We start from the raw sequence: 21310 nt of genomic DNA, 5'->3' as shown, positions 1-21310 counted from the left end.
TCTTTAAAAAGTTATCGAAAAGAGAAGACTATTTAAAATACTTTGTTTTCTATTTCAATTTAGCTTAAATCATATAAAGAAAAGTGAGAACCTAAAATCCCCCCAAATAACCCCTTTTGTAAGCAAACAAACAGGACATGTTCTCACACTTCTTTTTTCCATTTTAAGCAATTTCACTGCAAAAGTAAAGAAATCTTAATTTTCATGAATGTCTTTTATTTCATGCTTCTAAGCCTAGTATCAGATGAATTGGAACTGTCATACAGCTTAATACTAAGCTTGTAAATTGCATCTTAACATTACCTTCGCCACTGCATGTTTTTTGAAATAAAGTCTAAATTGCTTGTACCAATTCACATTGCTACTTTTCAAAATATCTTGACAATACAAGCTATAGATAATTTATAATTTGTCACATACATCTCATTTCTTATATATCTTCTGTGTCTAAGAAGCTTGTAAGAATACCCATTTACACTTGGAGTTGTTCTTACAGTGCTTGCATGAGCTTATACTGAAGTAATTTTTAATTAACACAAACATACCTTAATTCTTAGCCATAATCATACGGTGGCTGTTCATCAGGTGTTTAGAAATACAAAATACAATCAAATCAAGAATTTCTCCTAAAGTCTATCCTGAATACAAATCTATCTGTCCTGTTTATCAGGGTCCATATATCAGCATGCCAGAGCCTATGACATTCACTCTTCCCTGATAACATGGATGGTTTTAATAATATTTTTTATCAATAATAAATTTTTAACAAGGAAGGAAAGGCAAACGTGAATTAAAAAAAAAAATCATTATATAAAGGTAAATCAAAAGCAATGGATAATTGCTAAACATTCCAAATAGCTAGCATTTCTAGTCGCCATTTGAATTCAAGTCAGGACTACAACAATGGTGAGGGCTGCAAGGAGGAGATGCACCTTCTGTGAACTTGGAGCTGCCACATTACAAAAGCAAACTCATCAAAAACAGCTACAGCAGTTTTTAAGGTAAAAATATTCAGTATAGGTTATTTGGCGTGTTTTTGCAATAAATTAGTGATATCTCAAGAACCTATTAATACTATGGTATTAGATCTCAAGTGCTAGAGTTTCAGGTATTCTGTAACTCACTTAGCTGAAATGACAGCCAAAGAAAGTGAAGAAATCATATTTACAAGGAACCTTTGAGCTGGCTTCATTTCCATCTTTGTTGTGTTTGGTTTTGTTTTATTTCCATCTTTCTCCTGCAAGTAACTGGGTTTCAGGCACACTCCATAGCCGCACTCTACAGCCACATTACACGCTTTTCTTGACAATATCCCTATTACTTCTCAGACTTCATTTCCATAGTCAAAGTAAGAGAGATGCTCTAGTTTTCTGATCTGTTCTTTCTATTCCTTTGATCAATGTAGCGGTGATTCTGTGCACTAACTTGTTGACAAGACATCCTTCAGACAGTTGTCATGTCTTCTTTCTCACTTCTAAACTCATAACATTTTTTGGTGCTTCCCTAAAATTATGTTTCATTCAGCAGCCTCTGGGTAGAAGTATTGTCAAAAGCTTTGGAGAAGTTAAATAAATTATGTCAATCAGTTCCATTTCATCCACTTTTTTGTTAATGATATTTAAAAAATGCTTTCAGCCTACATAATCATGTGAGATTTTGTCCTACATTCATTTCCAAAAAATACATACTGGATGCAAGAATGTCACATTCCATGATAACTACAGCAATAGTTTCTGTCAGTATCTCCTTAGCTTGCCAGCTTTCATTTATAAATCAAATAGTCTCCTTTGTGCTCTGAAACAACATGCTCCAATAATTTAGACAACTAATCTGAGTTTTCTGGTACAGAAATTAAAATAGCAGTGCTCTCAGTGTTTGCTGCAGGAAATGAATTCTGGTCCTTCCCGAGGCAGCACAATTGGAAGCTGCTTTTAAGAGCCCGTGCTAAACTCACACTGACATTTGCTGAACATTAGTCTAAATTTGGTACAAGTCATGCTTCTACAGACAAATAATAAAATTTTATCAAAATTTAGCTCTCTTCAGTTCCAGAATACCAGGGAAAGGCTTATTATCAAGGATTCCAATGCCTTTTATAAGTTTGATATAGTGATCACCACTGAAACCTTGTTTATCCTGGCCAGAATTTATTTAAATACACAAGAAAAGTTTGGCTAAGTATTTTATTTTTTTTATTTTCATCCAAGGAAAATTGGGAAAGCTAGTAAGTTTCAAATGTTCTTACAATCTGAAATTCCACCTGGAATAACCACAAATACTGTGAATCAAACTATCCATATTTCCAATATCTTTGACACCTACAAATGTCAAATTATTTCCCAAATGTAAATGATAATAATAATATAAAAATACAGAGATGGTATTAAAAAAAATAAAAATACAGCAACTAATGTTTAAGCTTATTGTATATCCCATGCTTGTCCTTGGATCTAAGTCATTAGTTCTTATGTGTTAATTAGTTAAATTTGCATTCGAGATTAATACAGGACTTTTCATGTTAGCTTTCAGTTGGCAGCATTCCTCCTTAGAAAGTTCTTATGACACACAGGCAAAACTCATATTTTGGTAATAGTTGTTTTGACAATGCTACAAGACTAGCCTACAATATTTTAGTATTTTAATTCAGAATCTCTGCTATGAAAGCCAACAGGAGCAATGCTGTTGATCTTGAAAGGGAAATATTTGGTGTATTTGGCACTAGTATCAATGCTTTTCACTGAAGCAAAGTACAAAGTATCACTGGAAGAAACAAGTATTTATAGGTAAAAATACATTTTATTTCTCTGAGTTTTTCTAAAAATTGTTTTAGTTGCATTATATGGCTTACAGTTGTTGTATGTATGAACCTTTTCTAGGAAACCAGTGTTGCTATATATCCGTTTGGGGTGCCTGTCTGCCATCTGTGGGAGCTAATGCCAGAAAATGATTTAGTTTTGTTTTAAACAAAGGGGAAAGGAAAACTGGAGCTCTGGTAGCACTGCAGAAATGGAAAAACAGACTTTTTTTAAATTTCATTCAGAAAAAGTCCCTCTTCACACAAACATATTGATTAACGTTGCATAGCTTTAGGGTTCATGCCCTCTGAGCAGTACTGTTGCACCCAGTAGGGAGGTACTGAGAAAAGCATTTATTTGAGTGTATCCATAGTCAGAGCTGTTTCACTGAGCTGGGGGCTGCAGGAATGGGAACACTGCAGTACTTGTCTCATGTGGTACTGGAGGAAATAGAGGAATTATGCTGTAGCATCTGGTCCTCATTCTTATTTTCATAGAGTCTCTTGGTTTATATGAAATAGTGTGAGCTCCCTGAGACTTCTGAAGAGCAAAGACACTTCCAAGCCCCAACAGAAATCTTCCTAGATAAAGATGAAAGGACAAGACTGGAGGACCAGCAATATAGAAGGAAAATATAATAGAATATTATATTTTATAATAGAATTATAAATTATATATATATATATATTTATATATATATTATATAATATATATATAAATATATATATTATATAATATATATTTTATATATATAATATATATATTATATATATATTATATATATATAATATATATATATATTATAATAGAATTATAAATAGAATATATAAAATTATATATTTATTATATAATAGAATATTAAAAATAATAGAAGGAAAAAAAGCTAAGGCATTTGGGGAAGAGTCAGGAGATTTGAGGTCTTCCTGTAATGTCACTGAGACATATATAGCAAACTGCCAACTACAGCTGTCATTAACTAGGCTTCATGCATCTTGTTTGTCTCTGCCCTTTGTCTGGGTTTCAAAATACTGCATTTAGGTGAATGCTTCAGAATTTGCAGCATCACTGTGAACTCCTGTACTGTAGGGGTAACATCCTGTAAAAAGGGATATTGCTGGTTAAGACAGAGAGGGTTGTTGAAGCTGCATGAGGATTTGGACAGCACCTGACCATACCTGACTCTGCAATCAATAGTGGATTTCTCCTTCCTTTAGGGTTAGGTGCAGTAAAGTAAAAATAAAACAATTTCTTCTAGAGCCAGTGGAAGCAAGAGTAAGGTAAGGTCTCCCTCAGGCTTAATGTTTTCCTGAGTTTTACAGGAAGAGAGTAACAAATATATCATGGAGTATCTCCTAACTCAGACTATAATTCAGTTTTCCACTCGAGCTCTCCAGCAGTGATCTGTCTTGATGCTGGACACCACTGTTCAGGATTTTTGCAATGCCATTTGCCCCTTTAAAAGCAGCTTCCTTTTAAACTAAAATTGAAAATTACTCCAACAGTGGAATGCTTTTTTTTTTTTTATAAGCAAAAATGTTTGTGCTTTCAAAGTAGAAAAAAAGTCTATATGTGTGCATGAGGTAAAGCATTTCTGCATCTTTTTGTTTTTAATTAATCTGCAAAAATAACTGATATAGTTTACTTTATTCTAGCAGCTGTTGGACAGACATAATACATTTCAAAGGTGCAAGCTTTTAATCATTTGCAAAGTGAATATGCACAGGGAGTTTATATGTAGAGTTGTTAGCTGTATTTATAACCTGAAAAGTTATTCTAGAAGCTGACAAGTCAGATATCTGGAACAAACAAATACAATTTGTGTTTCTTAAATACTATTTAAACTAATGCATATGCTGCATAATTCAGTTCTGACTCCTGGTGACAAATTAAGAGAGAAATAGAATAGTTATTGTAAGGGTCACAATAATGTTGACAGATGGATGAAACATTCTGAATTGCTGATTATTGACTGCTTAAATTGATTTAAGCTTTAGAATGTTAAAGAGAGAGAAATATGGCAGAAGACAACGCCTATATGAAGCTCAGAGCTGCTCTAATACTAATGGAAAACATGACACAAAAATAATTTCAGAAATAAAGCAGCATTAGGTTTGCTTTTCACATAATAGTCACCAGCCATCCACATTAATATCCTCAGTGGGGAAAAAAATAACCAGCCAGTGCTCTTAAATATCTGCTCAGACAGAAGGGCCTTGCATCTTAGCACTACTAAAGTGTGTACATTCCAAAACCTCTCCGTGGCACCCCTTTCTGCCTCCATCAGCTTCCCTACCAAACATGTAACTGCTTCCCCCCCCAGCAAGCTCATTAATTTTCTACCTACCATGCCACCAAATTATTGATTTCCTCCCTCTCCCCCTGCTCACATCTAGCTGTCCTTCAGCTTGCCCATTTTTCACTCTACAAGGGCCCATAATTGCATGGTGTCTTTCCCATCAGCTCTCGCCACCATATTGCCTAAGGCACTCATTTTTAACAGCTGAAAACTGATACAAGTCAGGGTGTAGCTCAGTATGATCACAGCATAAAGACGGGACTTCTCCCTTTTTCTGCCTATCAAAAGTTATTACTCTGTATAAACCTGCAAAGACAGGCTATTCCTACAGCTTACTGTTGTTTCTTCAAATAAGACATACCATTTACTTGGTGTCATACTGTTCCGTATTACACATATGGATGCTGGCTTCACATAATTTTAATGTGAAAGCAATTAAACTGTCAGAACATCTTCACACATTTTGTTTGCCATGGCACAATGTTCTTGAGTTTAGCACGAAATAATGGAAATTCACTTTAAGAAAAAAAAAACAACAACAACAACACAAAAACCTTTTGTAGTAATTGCAGTGTTTATACACTGCCAAATCAATAGAAAAGGGAGATGATTAGTAGTAGAACTACAAATGTCCCTAGCTAGCCTCTTTTGCACTAGTATGGGGATGGGCCAGAATCTGGCCTCATTTTTTGTATTTCAGATCAACTATAACAAAATCCCTAAATCTATTCATATTGAGGCAGTCAATTAGCTGTGCAAGATAGTTGCAGTTATAATTGTGTATTTACTCATTTTGAGGGTCATTTCAGTTCTCTCTAATGTTAATGGAAGATGTTACTTGAATTTGATGGTTTCATTTTATTTTTTCTCTTACTACACTGGATTCTGTCTATGCACCTAACAGCTTCAAACATTACTTCAAATTGCACCTGTTCTGAGTGAATTTGGGGTGCGCACAAGGTAACAGCAGCCCCTGCAGTACAGTAAGCTCCACTCAGGGCTGCTGAACATTCACCTTTGTGCTTGTTTACAAGAAGCACTCGTAGCAAGAGACACTCAGATGACAAGTGGAACTCGAGGAACATTAATGATAGAAGTCTGGGGACTCTGCAATGATTTATGAATCCTCTGTGGAACACTTAGAGAAAAAAAAAAAGTGCTAAGTGGTTTATTTTAGATAACTCAGAGTATTCCTTAGGATGTTAATAATGGTAATAATATATCCAATTCAGTTTCTCCTTTAAATTCATCTGACAACAATTTATGACCTTTGCTTTTTTTTTCTTTCAATAAATCACTGGTGAGCTCTACTGCAGTTTCAGTTGTAATTGTTCTTCTGTACATGATACAATACCAATAAAAATGAAATTTCAGACCATTTGATAGAAAAAAGATACTAGAATTAAAGAATGGATTACAGATAGATAGCTCTCCCATTATGTCCCATTCTCCCCTTTTTTAAAAATACTATAATTAAAAGTACTTTATAAGAGGGAAATGTTCCCTGAGGTCCCAGCCTGCACATTCCAGCTTCATTCCTCAACTACTCTTCTTATTACTTTTCTTATACAAGGCTTCAACTCTTTTTCCTTTCCTTCCTTGAAAATGGCTGCCATGCTGTCTTTTTCCTCACATATTTCTTTTCTGTTTTCACATTTCTGATTTTTTTCCTCTTTCCACATTTCTCTAGAAGTAACTTGCTGCTTGAGTCAATTAACTTGTAATTATTAAGAGAAACAAACTAGCGATGAAACAACACTAATAAAGGAGTATCAGTGAGGGTGTCGTTAAATCATGAAGCAGCACATACACACCAAAATATGTGTCTCACTTCACCTAATAGTACTGGTAAGGGTGAAATAAAATACCTGTTTGTTTTCAGTCCTTCAGGAATAACCCCTGCCTAAACCAGCATGAATTAAAACAGTGAGTTCTTGTCACAGTTGTAGCAGATTGGGGCTCAGCCTTATGAATCTCTCTATGTTACTAGCTAAAGGAACAACAGTTTTTCAGCCAAAAAATACCAACACTTCAAGAACAGGAGTATAATCTGACTTCTAAACTAGGTGTCTCTTTAAAAGCATGGGATATTCATGATACAAGAAGCCTTGTTCTCTTTTTCTGTTTTATCCTCCTTTTTTTTTTTTTTTTTTTTTTTTTCCTATTTAAAAAGAAAATAATCCTTCACAGGAGGTGATAATATATGGATGCTTTGTTCACTTCCAAAACAATGACTGTCTTTCACTTCCACATATAGCTGGCTAAAGGATTATAAAGCCAGAAGTGACAGCTATAGTTATGTAAAGCAATTTATAAACTACACTCTATCCTAAATTAATTCCTGTTTGACCCTTAATTAATTTTTTGGAAGCATCTTTCTTAGAGAATTCATAGATAATCCATTAACAATTACGATTTATTAAGCAGTAAAGAAACTTATTTATCAGAATAAATTTTGCTGCTTCAGTTCTGAGTTTGTCTTACTTGCTTCTCATCCTTGTATCTTATAATTTTCTCTGCTGGATATAGTAGTTTTTAAAATTGTTCTTTCCCACGGGAGGGCACAAGAAGCAGACTCATTTTTCATCCTTTTCTTATCTCAGCCCTGAATCTTCCCCTGTTAGATGTGACAGTCAAGTCATCATTCTCATTGCCCATCTGGAAGCCCCTCCAGTTTCTCAGCTGTGGGTACCAGCATAGCACACAGCACCAGGAGCTCTCTGCCAAGCACCCAGATGTTATGTCATCACTTGGCCTCCATTCAGCATTCCTGGGCATACATCTTATTAGACCCTCTGACTAAGCAGCACAACCCAAGTCCTGTTCACTTAATTGTTCGCTATAAATCTACTTTCAGAAATTGCCTTATCTGAGAAAAAAAAATCCCCTCTCCTACTGACAGGACGGGATCCAACAGTCTATTTTCCATGGCCAAAGATGAGTCAAACACCACAGGAAGGTCCATACCTGAGGATGTGACTTAAAAGAACAATTCAACATATCTGTGTTTTTTTTGTTGTTGTTTTTTCTCTCCTGACCAACACTGGCTGCATTGGTCAGAGGCTTAGCACTCTGTGATCACTCCTGCTCTTGAAGAGAAGCGATGAATAACTTCCTACTGAGGCAAGACCAAGAGGTTAAAAGAGCACATGTGAATGCCATCTTGCTTGCAGCAGCTGGGTCTGATAATCAGATCACCCGTACCTTTAAAGGTACACTATCTGGGGGCACTTCTTCAAGTGACATGTTTTAAGGACTCAGGCGTTTATGAATTACAGTTATTGTTGCAGTATTTGCCTGCCTGTCAGATGAGCAAATAGAGCATTCATCATCCAATTCCTGTAATTCTATTTGATTTTGAGGTGGATGGGAATATTGCCATAGAGCAATTAGCCCAATGTTATTATTTTAATTGGAACATGGCTTATTTTCTTTTCATTGACATCCATCATGTTCTAAAAGAGAGTACATTTTCATCTACTGTTGCAAATATTATTTAAATACCTTGATTTGTTTTATGCTTTCCCAATTTCAACCTTTATTTCAAAGTGCATAAACAAAAATTCCTTGCGAGTCTGCTGCAATCAGATTTCTTTCTAGTTCTCCTCTAATGCAATTTGAAATGCTGTTTTGATCTTCCTCTATTTTGGGGCTGCCATTTTGGATAAACCACCTGCAAAGACCAGCAGTGTCACTTTGGATGAATCAGTCCACAGGGGCAGTGCTGGACTGAATGTCTTCACCCTCACACAAAATTCTACTTAACTGCAGTTTCCTTGATGCTTGCCTCCAGTAGCCTGTAAGGGAAGAGCTGTGCACTTCTTTTTTTTAACTCAACACCATTTATCATCACTGACCAGTGAGACTTACTATGTTCAACAACTCAGATCATTTTCCTGTAAAGCTCCTTTTCTTGGCTCTGATTTCTTGGACACGTATTTAGAACCACTAATCATTTTGTCTCTGAGGGCAGCGTGTAAAACCTGCTTTCCCTAGAGCCATTATTTACAGTGCAGGATATGTAGGAAATATTTTCCATCATTTTATATATATGGCTTTGTGTCAGCATCAAATCCTACAGCTGAATGGTCTTCCCATGAAACTGGGACAAACTTTCCAGACAATTCATAATTATGCCAGCCATCATTTATTTTCAAATATACACACACTGAGTTATGTGGCTTCTACTTGTCATTCCTCTACTAAATATTGATGCTACAGCAAACCAAAACTATCTGAAATTCAACTAAGGAAATATTGGAGACTTTGGAGATCTCTTCCTACTTTAATTCCTGGGAGGCATTCCCCTGAGCTGGGTGAGAGCAAAACAGCATGGTATAGATACAGTGCATGGATGTGGTAAACTCACATCCTATGAATAATGATGTTTCTGAGTTGGAATCACTGGCTTTGTTTTAAAAAGAGTGGGAGGAAGAGGTAGTACAGCATCATTGAACTGATGGAGAAAGAAGGTAGAAAAAGCCTCTCGTGCTGTCCTTAATCACAGGGAGATGCATCTTGGAAGCAGGACCACTCTGCAGAGACCACATGTGGAGATTGCTGCCCCACGGTTTTTGTGCATGTTGGTAAGGGGAAAAGTACTCCTCTAGCTTCTGACCAAGTATAGCCACCAAATAGTCTTTTGAAAGGTTGGGGAAAATCACACTGGCTCAGTTGTAGCCAGGTCTCTTATACAAATGGGATTCAACTGACTGCTGAGTCCTTCCATATTTTGCTGTCCCAACAAAACAGAATAGCAAGATACAAAAGCCCATTGGTGACTCATTGAGGGAAAGACTAGGGAATGAGTCCAGACCTCAAACCCCACTGACCGCCCAGGGAAGAGACACTTTGCTCCTTCCTGCATCATTGGTAAAGGTTATATCAGCTCAGGTAACAGTACAGTTAACAGGTCTTGTGTATTCCAAATGGTTTCAGTGCCACATTTAATAAAATTATTTCTATACAACATAGACCTTGACTATAATTGAACTGAGCCATCCATAAAGATACCAGTAGATAATTTAGCTGTAGAGAGGTATGTTTTGAAGCAGGCAGGGGACTGTTTTCAGAAGGGAAAGCAACCTATCGATTTAGGCATGTTCTGTTAAAAATAAGAGTTTTACTGCTGTTTGTTCTTTGTGAATAGGGTTGTTTGAGTACCTGTTATGTTTTATTCAAGCCTCCAATAATTATCAAAGGATTTCATTTTAAAATGTTTAGCAATTCAGTGAAGTACAGTTACTTATTTTCTTTCAAAAATATTTTCTCTATGAAAGCTACCTTGCCTTCCTGTGGCTCAGGGTATTACAATTCTCATTTTTCAAGGGAAAAACAGAGCCTATGTGCAAGCTTCAAATACTTGGTTTTCTTTGGGTTACAATATAGGATTTCATTATAGAGCTCAGATTTTTCAGCATGCTGAAGCACAGCTGGTGTTCTTTGAATGGGGGACGTTGCTCTTTCAAATTCTTGGAACTTTCAGAACATTTTGAGATTGATCACGCTTTTTTTCATGGTAAACTGGATTACTCAAAGGAATGCTACTAATGAGAAAGCAAGCCTGTCATCTCTCCAAGTGTGGTGTGACCTACGCAGTAATGATTAGACACAACCTGATTACAATTTACTGGTTTTTATGGCTACATATATCCACAAATGTTATGTTATATGACATCTTCCCTAGCATATTTAATAAAATTTAGTACATCTTTCTGCTGAGACATGATAGAAGAAAATCATGTCCCCATACTTCCTCAGAGAAAGACTGGTGCAAAAGAATTTTCAGAGATTGATATTCTTTCCTTATCAACAAGGAAATTCCAAAGAAAGCTGTCATTCTGCATAATAACGTCCACTGCAAATAAAATGCCCAGCAGTACAAGCTTCAGTTTTGACACAAATTAAGATTCTAATTACCTCTTCTAATAGGTAAAAACAAGCAAATTTCTGCCTTTTAAATAAAAATGTTTGTGTTTTAATTAATACTAAATAAACTCCTCCTCAAGAATAGATAGGTCTGTCCAGACAGATGGACAACCACACTGCACCACAGCATGAGCTTCTGAGTTGTCCTCTGAGTCAGAGCCACAAACAATTTCAAAAACCAAAAATTTCAAAAATTTAGTTTGCTGGCAGCAAACTTTCCACAACTGCCTTTCTCTTACATACTCTGATCTCTCACAAACATCCATTTTCTTTCACAGCCCATTCACACCCCAGAATTAGCCTTTGTCTCTTTCCCTATTTTTGAACTATTTCTGACATCTGCCACACTAAATAAATACTTTTTGGGCTGATCTGCCTCTGGGTTTACCTTGAAGTGCTTGTGGAAAATTCCATAAGAAAGCAAATTTTCATTAGGCAGTGACAGAACAGCTTACGCAGTATAAATGCTACATAAGTCATCATAAGACATAATGAAAAGACTGATAGTGTTTTGGCAATGCTGGGTGCTAGATAAGCAATTCAGTACCTCATCTTATTAACTATTGTGCCATATTCTATGACAAATATCGAGAAAACAACTTCATTTCCATAAATATCAGCAGCCAAGGTCCTACTAGGGTTTCACTTTGTCTCTCCAAAGTTTTTCCCTGCCTATGATTTTTACCATGAGACAGATAGCTGTTGGTGAGATATCTGAAAAGGTGCTCAACAATTTTGGACTTGGAAGAATGAGCATGCAATCAGTAGTGTAGTGCTTTTCTGAGGTTCATTTCTGCATCCTAGGACATGCTACACTGAAAATGTAAAATGACTGAAAGTAGCGACTCTTAAAAAGGGAGGCATGCAGTGAATGACCATTATTGGGATCTTGGGACCATTATTTGGTTGCTCCAGTAAATGGGGTTACACTCTTCCCTTTTTCCATAGTAATGTAACTAGCCTCAATTCAAAAAATTAGAAGAATTTCAGAGCAAGAATAATAAGATGTACTTTTTTTCTTCCCAAAAATTTCAACAAGTGATGATCTAAACTAATAACTCTTGATAAATATTATCAAGGGTGAAACAAAACAAAACCTGTCCAATGTCACCTGGCCAAAAAAATCCTAATGGATAGAGAAAGAAGACTTGGGAGATGCAAGGTCAAACTATCAAGAAACAGAATAACTCCAAAAAAAAAGTTCAAAATAGAAAGAAACTCAATTAATTATTTGTCATTTTAAAGAAGATTTGCTTTCCTCATTTTATCAATTTATAACTGAGTCAGTACGCTTTGTGCTAGTGCCACAGCAAGAAAAGCTTTCTTTTCTAAATAACAACACACTTTCAAAAATAATTCACTTTTCAATAAGAATTTTGCATAACTACTTGAAGTCATACACACGTACCTATTACAAAAATTGCTTTTAGAAGTTGCTGAAAATTTTTCACTTGCAAGTTAAATATACTTAATTACACTAATCTCTGAAGAACCTGAAAAGAAAGTAATCACTTCTCCAGTCTCTACGGTGTCATTTTTTTCAATTATTTAAAGCATTTAGTAGGTATCACAAGTATTGCTTCCTGCTTTGAAACTTCATTTTCTGAGACCAACTTGATTTTACTGTAGATACCATTCCTGACAAGGTATTAGAAATGGACAAAATGGTTTACAAATTTAGTTCAGTTTTCAGTCAAAATTGAGTTGAAGTACTTAAAGCTTGCAACAGACAGCACCCAGAAAATTAGAAATGATCCTATCAAATTAAAAGTCTTGGGATTACACATTGATGATCAGCCAAGTAGTAAGTAGTGTCTGACTGCCACTTTTTTTTTTTTCTTCTTAATAGTTTGATGCAGACAGAGATGAAGAAGAAGTGTTCTTTGATATAAGTTTGGCAGTTGACAGTAAGCTATTTGCTAACAAAGAGGCTGCAGCAGGTGAGTTAATGCAAGATTTAAAGAACCACAGTTTTTTCTACTGCATATGACATTTGTGGAATGCCTTTTTTTATATTCCTTGAGTATGAATGTATGTACTGTAGCAAAATCTTGACCCAACTCAAACATTTGCACAACCCAGGGAAAAATAAATAAATCTCTTTGCACTTGAAAACTTCATACAACCTAGCTGACATCTGCTTTTCTACAAGCTCACTTTAAGATATTGTAGATAATCCACTAAACTACATCATTAATGCAAAAATTGTATGTTTCTCAGTTCCAGTTGTCTCTAGCTTAGTTCCTCAGTGTCACCAGAAAACCTATCCTAAGAGATTTACGATCATACTCCCTCCCTAACAGTTGGTACTAATTCTGAAACTGTGTGCAAGTATGTCAGGAAGGGTTTGTTTTTTTCCCATATTATTATTTGTGCTTACTGAATTTTGAATGTATTCAAAGAAAAAAAGAAGCTAAAACAGTAAAAATCCATGACATCTGTCAGACATATTGTGTTTGAGGGAACAGAAAAATGTTCCTTGGTAACTATACAATTTTCCTTTTGCAGATGGCATCTCTGGCTGCCTTCTGAGTAGATGTTGAGGGTTATATAGGTAGCTGAGGTCACAACAGTTGTAATGCAAAACAGCACACAAAGAAAATTCTAGGTGAAATGTTTTCGTGTAAAATTTACTAGCTGTAATAAAACAAAGATCAGATATGTGTAGTAGAGAAAATTGTGTATCTGCTCTCTCCTCTGTTTAAGGGAAAACTTGGCTGCCCTAAATTGTCAGACAAGATGGCTTCAGTTATTCGTAATCGTGAACAATCATCTGGGGCCTGCCAAGAAAGGAGAAATGGTGAAATCTAGTCGGAGCAATACTTCCATTAGCTCTTTTTGACAACGTGGGGGATTACTTCTTGTCTACTAGTGAGGTGTGCAAAAAGCAGTTGCTTCAGACAGAGAGACTACGTTATACTTTGAAGATCCTGAGGGAGGTTCCAGGCTAGCTCATTTTGATAATGTTCAAAAAGAGATAAAGACAAATTATCAATGAGGGGTGAAAAGGAATGATAAAAAGTGCATTGCCTAACAAACAGGTTTGTAGTGGTAAGCTTCAAGGTAAGACACACACAAGAAAAAAGACCACCAGCTTTCTCCATTAAGTGGCACACTTAGCTGTTCTGTGCATAGCCTTATTTCTAGGGGAGAAGAGATGGATTCCTAACCTCAAATGACATTTCCATTCTATTGTATTGTATTGATGATTACCTCTGGATTTCCTGATTAAATGAGCTAAATACTGTATAGCAAGCAGATGAAACACATGGCTTAAAGGTGCTAACTCTGACAAGCAGAGATTGGCAAAAGCTGAACAATTCACACAAAATGTTTGTGATCTGGGATGAGTCCCAGTCTGTTCCTTGAAAATATGAGCTTATACTTAATAAATTCTTCACAAAAATAATAGGAGAGCCATGAACCATGTCAGAAACCAGGCACTAATTAGATCATTGTGGCATAAGTTGAGCACCAATAATGGTAAGAAGATTCAAAGTAGGATTTCTAGTGATCTTATGGAACCAGGTATTTAATTTCTAGAGGCTGCAATGCTAGCATTCCCTTAATCACTTTTTGGCTTTTAATCCTTGTAGCAATATTGTAATGTATTTTGGTTCCTGGTGGCTAACAGAGACTTAGTATAATATTTTAATGTCTTCACATCAAACTAATTCATATGATGTACATGTAAGATCCAGTCGTAACTGTATAACGTTATATGCTGAAAGAAAACAATGGCAAATTTTTATGGATTATAATACAAATTTTCTCATTGTGGCATTCTATGACATATTAAGACCGTTGCTAAGAGCAACAACCTGTCAGGAAATTCAATAAGGTTGCAATAAAATTTGTATTAGAAGCATCTTACTGAGAGACAAATGAAATTGTAATCATTCTAATGCTAATCAGTCCTCTAGTAAATTGTTTGTATTCTATCACACTGAAAATGTATCTTCCAAGCATTCTTGCTTAAGTGCTTATATGCAACATGCATTAACTAAGTTAATACAGTGCTTCAGAGCATGTTCCATAACATAAAAGGACAATTTTATTGTATTGAGCTTAAACATGTTATTAGTAGAAGCAACATGTTTCACAGGATAGTCTTACATTACTTTTATGACAGCGTTAGACAGTGCAAATACTATAGTTGTTAAAACATGAGTATGGACATATTCAAGCCAATGAACCACACTGAATAGTATTGCTACCAGGACTTCAAATAAGTAACAGATTCAAGCAAGGATTGGAAATACATAAAATGATTTGCCCAAATACAAATGTCTAAGGAGCATAATTACCTCCCATGATGGTATATAGCTACCTTGCAAAGGGAAGTTAAATTAACTGCAACTAAATTTAGAGAGATCAGTACAATTTGGCTTCTCTGTGTAAATGAATTTGGTGAACTGTGAAAAAGCAAGGCCTGACATTTGCATTTATGAAAACTTCAGGATGAATATGCTTTTGTAGAAAGTGACACACACCCAGGCGCTGAAGTATTTTATAGGACCAGAGATGTTTATGACCATTGAAGCCCTAGGTTCTGGGGTACATTTCTTTGGTAGGAACCACACACGAGCCCATAACAGCCATACCCTCCTAACTTTCCATTACCAGTCCTGGGGAATTCAGCCTGGGAACAACAAACAGTGCCTGAAATACAACACAAAATTTAAAAGTACAGCCTCATGGGGAAAGAAGTGAATGACTGCAGCCCTGCACCCCTTCAGGGGACAAGGGAGTTATTCTCCTAGACTGTCAGCCCTCACAGTAACTGCTGTCAGCAAACCCCTGGACAAATGCAGCCACCCATTAATTCAACTCTTCCCTCAGTGCTGATCCTCTTGAGTCCCTAGCAAGACAAATCTTTATGAATGATGCCTTCAGTGTCAAATGCAAAGCATAGCAAAAAAAAAAAAAAAAAAAAAAAAAAAAGGGGGGGGTGGAGGAAATGCATTCTAGGTGACTAGGTGATGTGCTGTTTCTTTTTTCAGCAGCCCCCTCCTCCCTGGAGAGCTGATTATTCAGGTAACAGGGATTTAATAAAAACTTCCAACTGATTTATTTTTTAATTGTGCAGTACTGTACATAATAAAATCCTCTCCATTTTTTCCCTAAGGAAAACAGAGGGCACATTATAATTACCAAGTTTCCTTTACCTCAACTTTATGCATGCACTGAAATTGAGAAAGCGTATTTCAAGTCACAAATGTACCTTTTCAGATCAGATGCCTGCAAGTTATTTCTCCATGGCAGTGGAGCTTTCGTGCATTTTCTTGAATTTTTAACTGTTGAGCTTCCCCTTTTAAATCTGCTGCAGTTCCTCATCATTTGTGAGCAGCTCATACAAGCACACCAAGGCTCTAAGTTAATTAAGAGATGAGATTATCAAATGGAATGGGGCATCCATCTGAACAGAACTAGGACACTTCAGACCATAATACTTCCCTCTCAGTGGTAAACAAGTGTTAATTTTATTTTATAACCTAGCTCTTTGTCTACCAAGTTATCAAAGGGAAAACGACACAATTTACTCAGAAAATGCAATGAAAATTACTTATGATCATCTATTTTGTTGCAAGACTGCAAAATCTGCAGGATGCAGAGTTATTTAAAACAGCAGGGCAAGTTCATTTCTGAATTCTTTAGCAAACCCTCCTCCTTTCCTTAAGCCAGCATTTTCTGTTTCTCCTTTGATAGCTGATTATTGCCAAAAGTTTTACATAAAATGTTGATGATTGAAACTCAGAGACTTTGAGTGGAGTTTTGCATTATCCATTTGTCATAGCACCCTCCTCTCAGCTTTAACCTTGTCAGTAGCTTTGCCTATTGCTGGAACAACAGTTTCTCCAAGTATGTTGCACAGTGGCTATCTGGCATGCTTTTGCTGCCACTTGTACTAGTGATTGGTTAGTGAGCCTGTTCACCTCCCATAGAAGACCTGTTTTAGCAAACTTTAGTCTAAACTCACCATAATGTACTCCCTCCAACAAAAAACTGAACTGTGAAGTAGCAAATAACTCATGCTTATTCATACAGCACTAGGGGCAATCTGTACACTGGTCAGCGATAGATGGTTATGTTTTTGTTAGCTTTCATTGAACCAAGAAAGAAAAGACATTTCCAATTTTCCTGACCTTCAAACATTCTCTGGAAAAGAGTTATGCTTCCCCAAGGAAGCTGGTGTCCTAGTTTAAGATAAAAGCCCTTAAGACGCTTGACCACACATTAACATTGTATAGCCATTATGGCTTTTGTCACTTAAGATATTTTATGCATGAGTATTCATTTTCAGCCTGATCTTCACATTTAAGCTCCCAGCACCATATTTCATATTAATGCTTCTAGCTGGGGAGAGATACAGCTCTTCGTAGTTAAGTGATAGTTAATCAAATACTTGCACACAAGTGCTGTTAAAAGTGATTGATGGGTCAAGGTAGTTTAGTAGTAGCAGTTGAGTCTTAGGTAAATCATATTACCAACAATGACACAGTATCAAGAGTGAGATGTCAGCTGTGTAAATAAATAAAAAAAAATAATAAGCTTCTCTCAGTAGCCGTAATTTGCTTGCATATATCTTTTACAGACAGGTATTTTCAAAAGACTGCAAAGTATATGCCAGAGAACATGCTGCATATGTGGCACTGTATGACAGAAATTATATAATTTTTTTTAAACAATCTTTTAAAGTATACATGAATATTAGAGAAAATAAAAAAGAAAAAACACCAACAAAAAACAGCAGCAGATGGTAGGCCCAAGTCTTTCACTGGTGCCTCTTATGTAGTTCAAAGAGTTGCAAAGATGACTTTGGCTACAATTCTAATATGGATTAAGGTACCCTGGACCATCCTTTCTGCCAAGCAGTTATGGTTTTAGTCATCATGACATCCAGTTCCTCTCCTCCGTTCCCTCTCTCAGCAACATTTAGTTCACCACCTACGTAGATTATTACTATGTAAACTTTAAAAACAAACAAAAGCAGATAATGTGTAAATGCATCTGGCACAAGTTGAACTGCAAAATCTGTTATTAATAGTGCTTGGTAACAGAGAGCTATCCACACCGCATCTCTCACAGGGAGAAATCATCTCCAGGCCAACACTGCTCTTAAAACCACATACCCTCCAGGCCAGCACTTGTAGGGACAGTGGGTAGGGACACCTGTAACCCAGGAGGGATGGGATTGGCTCCCCTTCCCCACTAGTGACCTTGTCTGACTGGGGCCATGAGGGCCCAGTACCAAGTACTTATGTTATATGCCTCTTGGTGTTTCCTGCTGCTTTCCATATGAAGACTCTTATTGGTCCCACTCATGGCTGCTTATAATATTTAAAACCCTGTGTACCCTTACAGTATTTAATTATCTAATTTTATTAATGCTGTGAAAAATACTCTTGCTTGCACATGTTTATTGACATTTTAATGAGTTGAATATTTGCAGGATGTGGTTTAGGTTTGCACCATCTGGATGGCACAGGAGACTTTCCTTCCTCACTGCCCAGGAGCGAGATAAACTGCATGGGCTGGTGATGCCAGAAAATGAATGTGATGTTCATACTACATCCTTGCTACACTTAGATAGAAAGAAAGGTGGCTAATCCTCCCATTCCTATTTAGCCGTGATTACCCACCCACACGACTCCTCAAAATACCAAGCCCAATTTTCTGTTATCCTGCACCTTCAGCTGTCCTGCTAAATATAAGCTAGTAAAGCTCAACCAGCTCAAGTCTTCTAAGCAACTGGATTTTGTCATCCTAAGTGAAAGAGGCTGCACAACTTACTGATCCCAATACAGGAAGATGATGGACCAAAGGGACAGAATCATGCTGTCACCTAGGAAAGGGTGGGAGAGGAACAAGGACTATTGCTGCTGCAAGCATGCTGCTTTAGTCCCCCATCAACATCACTCCAGTATCCATGTTTGCTAATTGCTGATTAGTCAGTACTTCTTTTATGTTTCCTAACTCTGGCTTGTATTCTTCCCTAAGCTAAGATTCCCATGGCAGTGTTACAATTGCAAGTCAGGGCAGGCAGAACACACTGCCCAATTAGTTTGCAAGCTGGCTCAAACAATTCACTGGTTAGTAGATCTGTCCCTTATCAAGATTTGTGGTAGTTTTTATGGATGCTTTGAAGGCTTTTTTTAATAGAATACTGTTCACCCAGGTTTTCTAGCACATCTGAATAAATACTTGGATCACAGATCTTCCATACATACAAATAATTAGAAATATCAGAGTGTTTCATCACAAAGTGAAATTTTCCAAAATATTTCTAATGTCAAATTTACTTTCCTATTTTAGGGCCAAATGAACTAGATTGCAGTCTGATTATGGATTCTGGAGATCCTGGTTATACAGAATTTGACTTTGAAGACCAGGTAAGTTTATATATATATACGGCCTCTCTCTCGAGAGTTTTCTAGATTATGTATATACTGCTATACAATTTGTTTAAGCAGGGTAGCTGAACTGTAAGTGTAGCTAAGTGTAAGTGCTTTTAAGTGCAATATTAGTAAATTTGTGACACACAAATGTTGCTTTCTGATTATAAGAAGAGTGAATATTTATTAAGAGCCCATATCTGTCATTACTATATACACTGCTGAGAATCCTCTGTGAATTTCAAAGTGTTGCCAAATATTGCAAAGAATTGTTGGAATGCACTGCAAGTCTACAATATATTTAAGAACAGAATAAAACAATTCTCAAAAGAGGGATGAAAATATGAAGTAGTAAAAAAAAGTAGAACAACTAAAACCAAATGAAACATACTTCTCTTGAAAAAGAAAAGTCCTTATAAAAATAATTACAAATGCTTACAGTGTGTTGAAAACAGCTTTTCTATTCAAAGTGTATATACAGCCTATACTTTCTCTTTACTCAGCTCTGATAAGGCCGTATCTGGAGTATTGCGTCCAGTTCTGGATGCCAGTACAATGGAGCTACTGTAGAGAGTCCAGTGAAGGGCCACTATGATGAAGGGACTGGAGTATCTCATGTGAGGAAGGATTGAGGGAGCTGGAATTGTTCAGCCTAGGGAAGAACAGGCTCAGAAGGACTCTCATTAATGTGTACAAAAATCTGAAGGGAGGGTGCAAAGACAACAGAGCGAGGCTCTGGTCAGTGGTGCCCAATGCCAGGACAAGAGGCAGCAGGCACAACCTGGAACATGTGAACTTTCAACTGAACATCAGGGAAGCATAAGGGTGACAGAGCACTGGAGCAGGTTGCCTTCCAACCCATCCAATTTCAACCACATCATGATTCTGTAGGCAGTGAAAGATACGAGACTGTACTAGAAGTAAAAGTAAAATGTCCTATGAGATGAAGCATGGCTTGGATACTGTGCTAAGCATTATTCGTGTTACTGTACTAAGCATTACTCTTGTTACAGTGCTGTTAAAGCACTAAATGACTGACTTATAATTAAAAAGAATTTATTTTTAAAGCTATTTGCCTATCATACTGCCATACGTAAGGGTGGTGGTTTTGTAGGTTTTGGTTTCTGTCTTTCAATTTTGCATGACTCTTCTTTCTTCACAAATGCTACAACTATTTTCCCAGAGTTGTGAACAAGTTGGCAAAGAATGTTAGTGTTTGTTATCATCCATTCAAATGCAGTTGAGACTGTTCTCATCTTTTTCTCCATTATATCAGAAAGACATCTTTTCTTGCAAAATTTCAAAGCTAGTGATAAAATCAGGACCAATAAAACTGAATTTCATCCAGTACCTTCCATCCATTCATTCATTTTCTTTCACTGTATTCAGTGCAATACTCTATCCTCACCTGCAACACGCTGCATGTTCTAGCCCTGTTGATTCCTATTAATTCGTGATCCTTTTACTGTTCTTTTTGATACGGTTATTTCAGTTTGTCTTCTTGTCAAGCAGACAGCATGCTTTTGTCTCCTAATCCCATTTTAAATTCCATTCTTTCATAAATCCTTCATAAAATCTTCTCTATCCCAAGAAACTCTTTAGTTTCTCATTTTTGTCTTGACTGTACTTGTTGTTTAGAGCAGAGTCTTTATAGGTCTTTATGTCCTATAAAGCAGGAAAACGTATTTAAATCATGTTTGGATTCTGCTGATGCTAAATTTTGCATTTTTATCAACAAAATACGTCCTTTTGGCAGAGTAAAAACACTGTGGAAATTACACTCTTGGTTCATAATGTTTGAAATGCTGTTAAAATAACATGCACAAGGAGCTTTACAGTTACAAAATAACATTAAGAAATATATGAAAATTGTACTAATTTATATTTTCCAACTA

At 36.4% G+C, this 21310-nt stretch overlaps 1 protein-coding gene across 1 annotated transcript in view; it reads left to right on the top strand.

The window, feature by feature from the left end:
- The window catches only part of AK5 (adenylate kinase 5), a 93543-nt gene that overhangs the window by 34497 nt on the left and 37736 nt on the right, over positions 1 to 21310 (top strand). The window contains exons 7-8 of the mRNA XM_082765772.1: positions 12869 to 12959; positions 19336 to 19412. Coding sequence (XP_082621898.1) covers positions 12869 to 12959; positions 19336 to 19412 — 168 coding nt within the window. The remainder of the gene's footprint in view (positions 1 to 12868; positions 12960 to 19335; positions 19413 to 21310) is intronic.

This window comes from Aythya marila (genome assembly GCF_965140915.1).
Source record: "Aythya marila genome assembly, chromosome: 8".
In the NCBI taxonomy this organism is placed as follows: Eukaryota; Metazoa; Chordata; class Aves; order Anseriformes; family Anatidae; genus Aythya; species Aythya marila.
The sequence above is the reverse complement of the archived record's forward strand: the minus strand, read 5'-3'. Positions and strand labels throughout refer to the sequence as shown.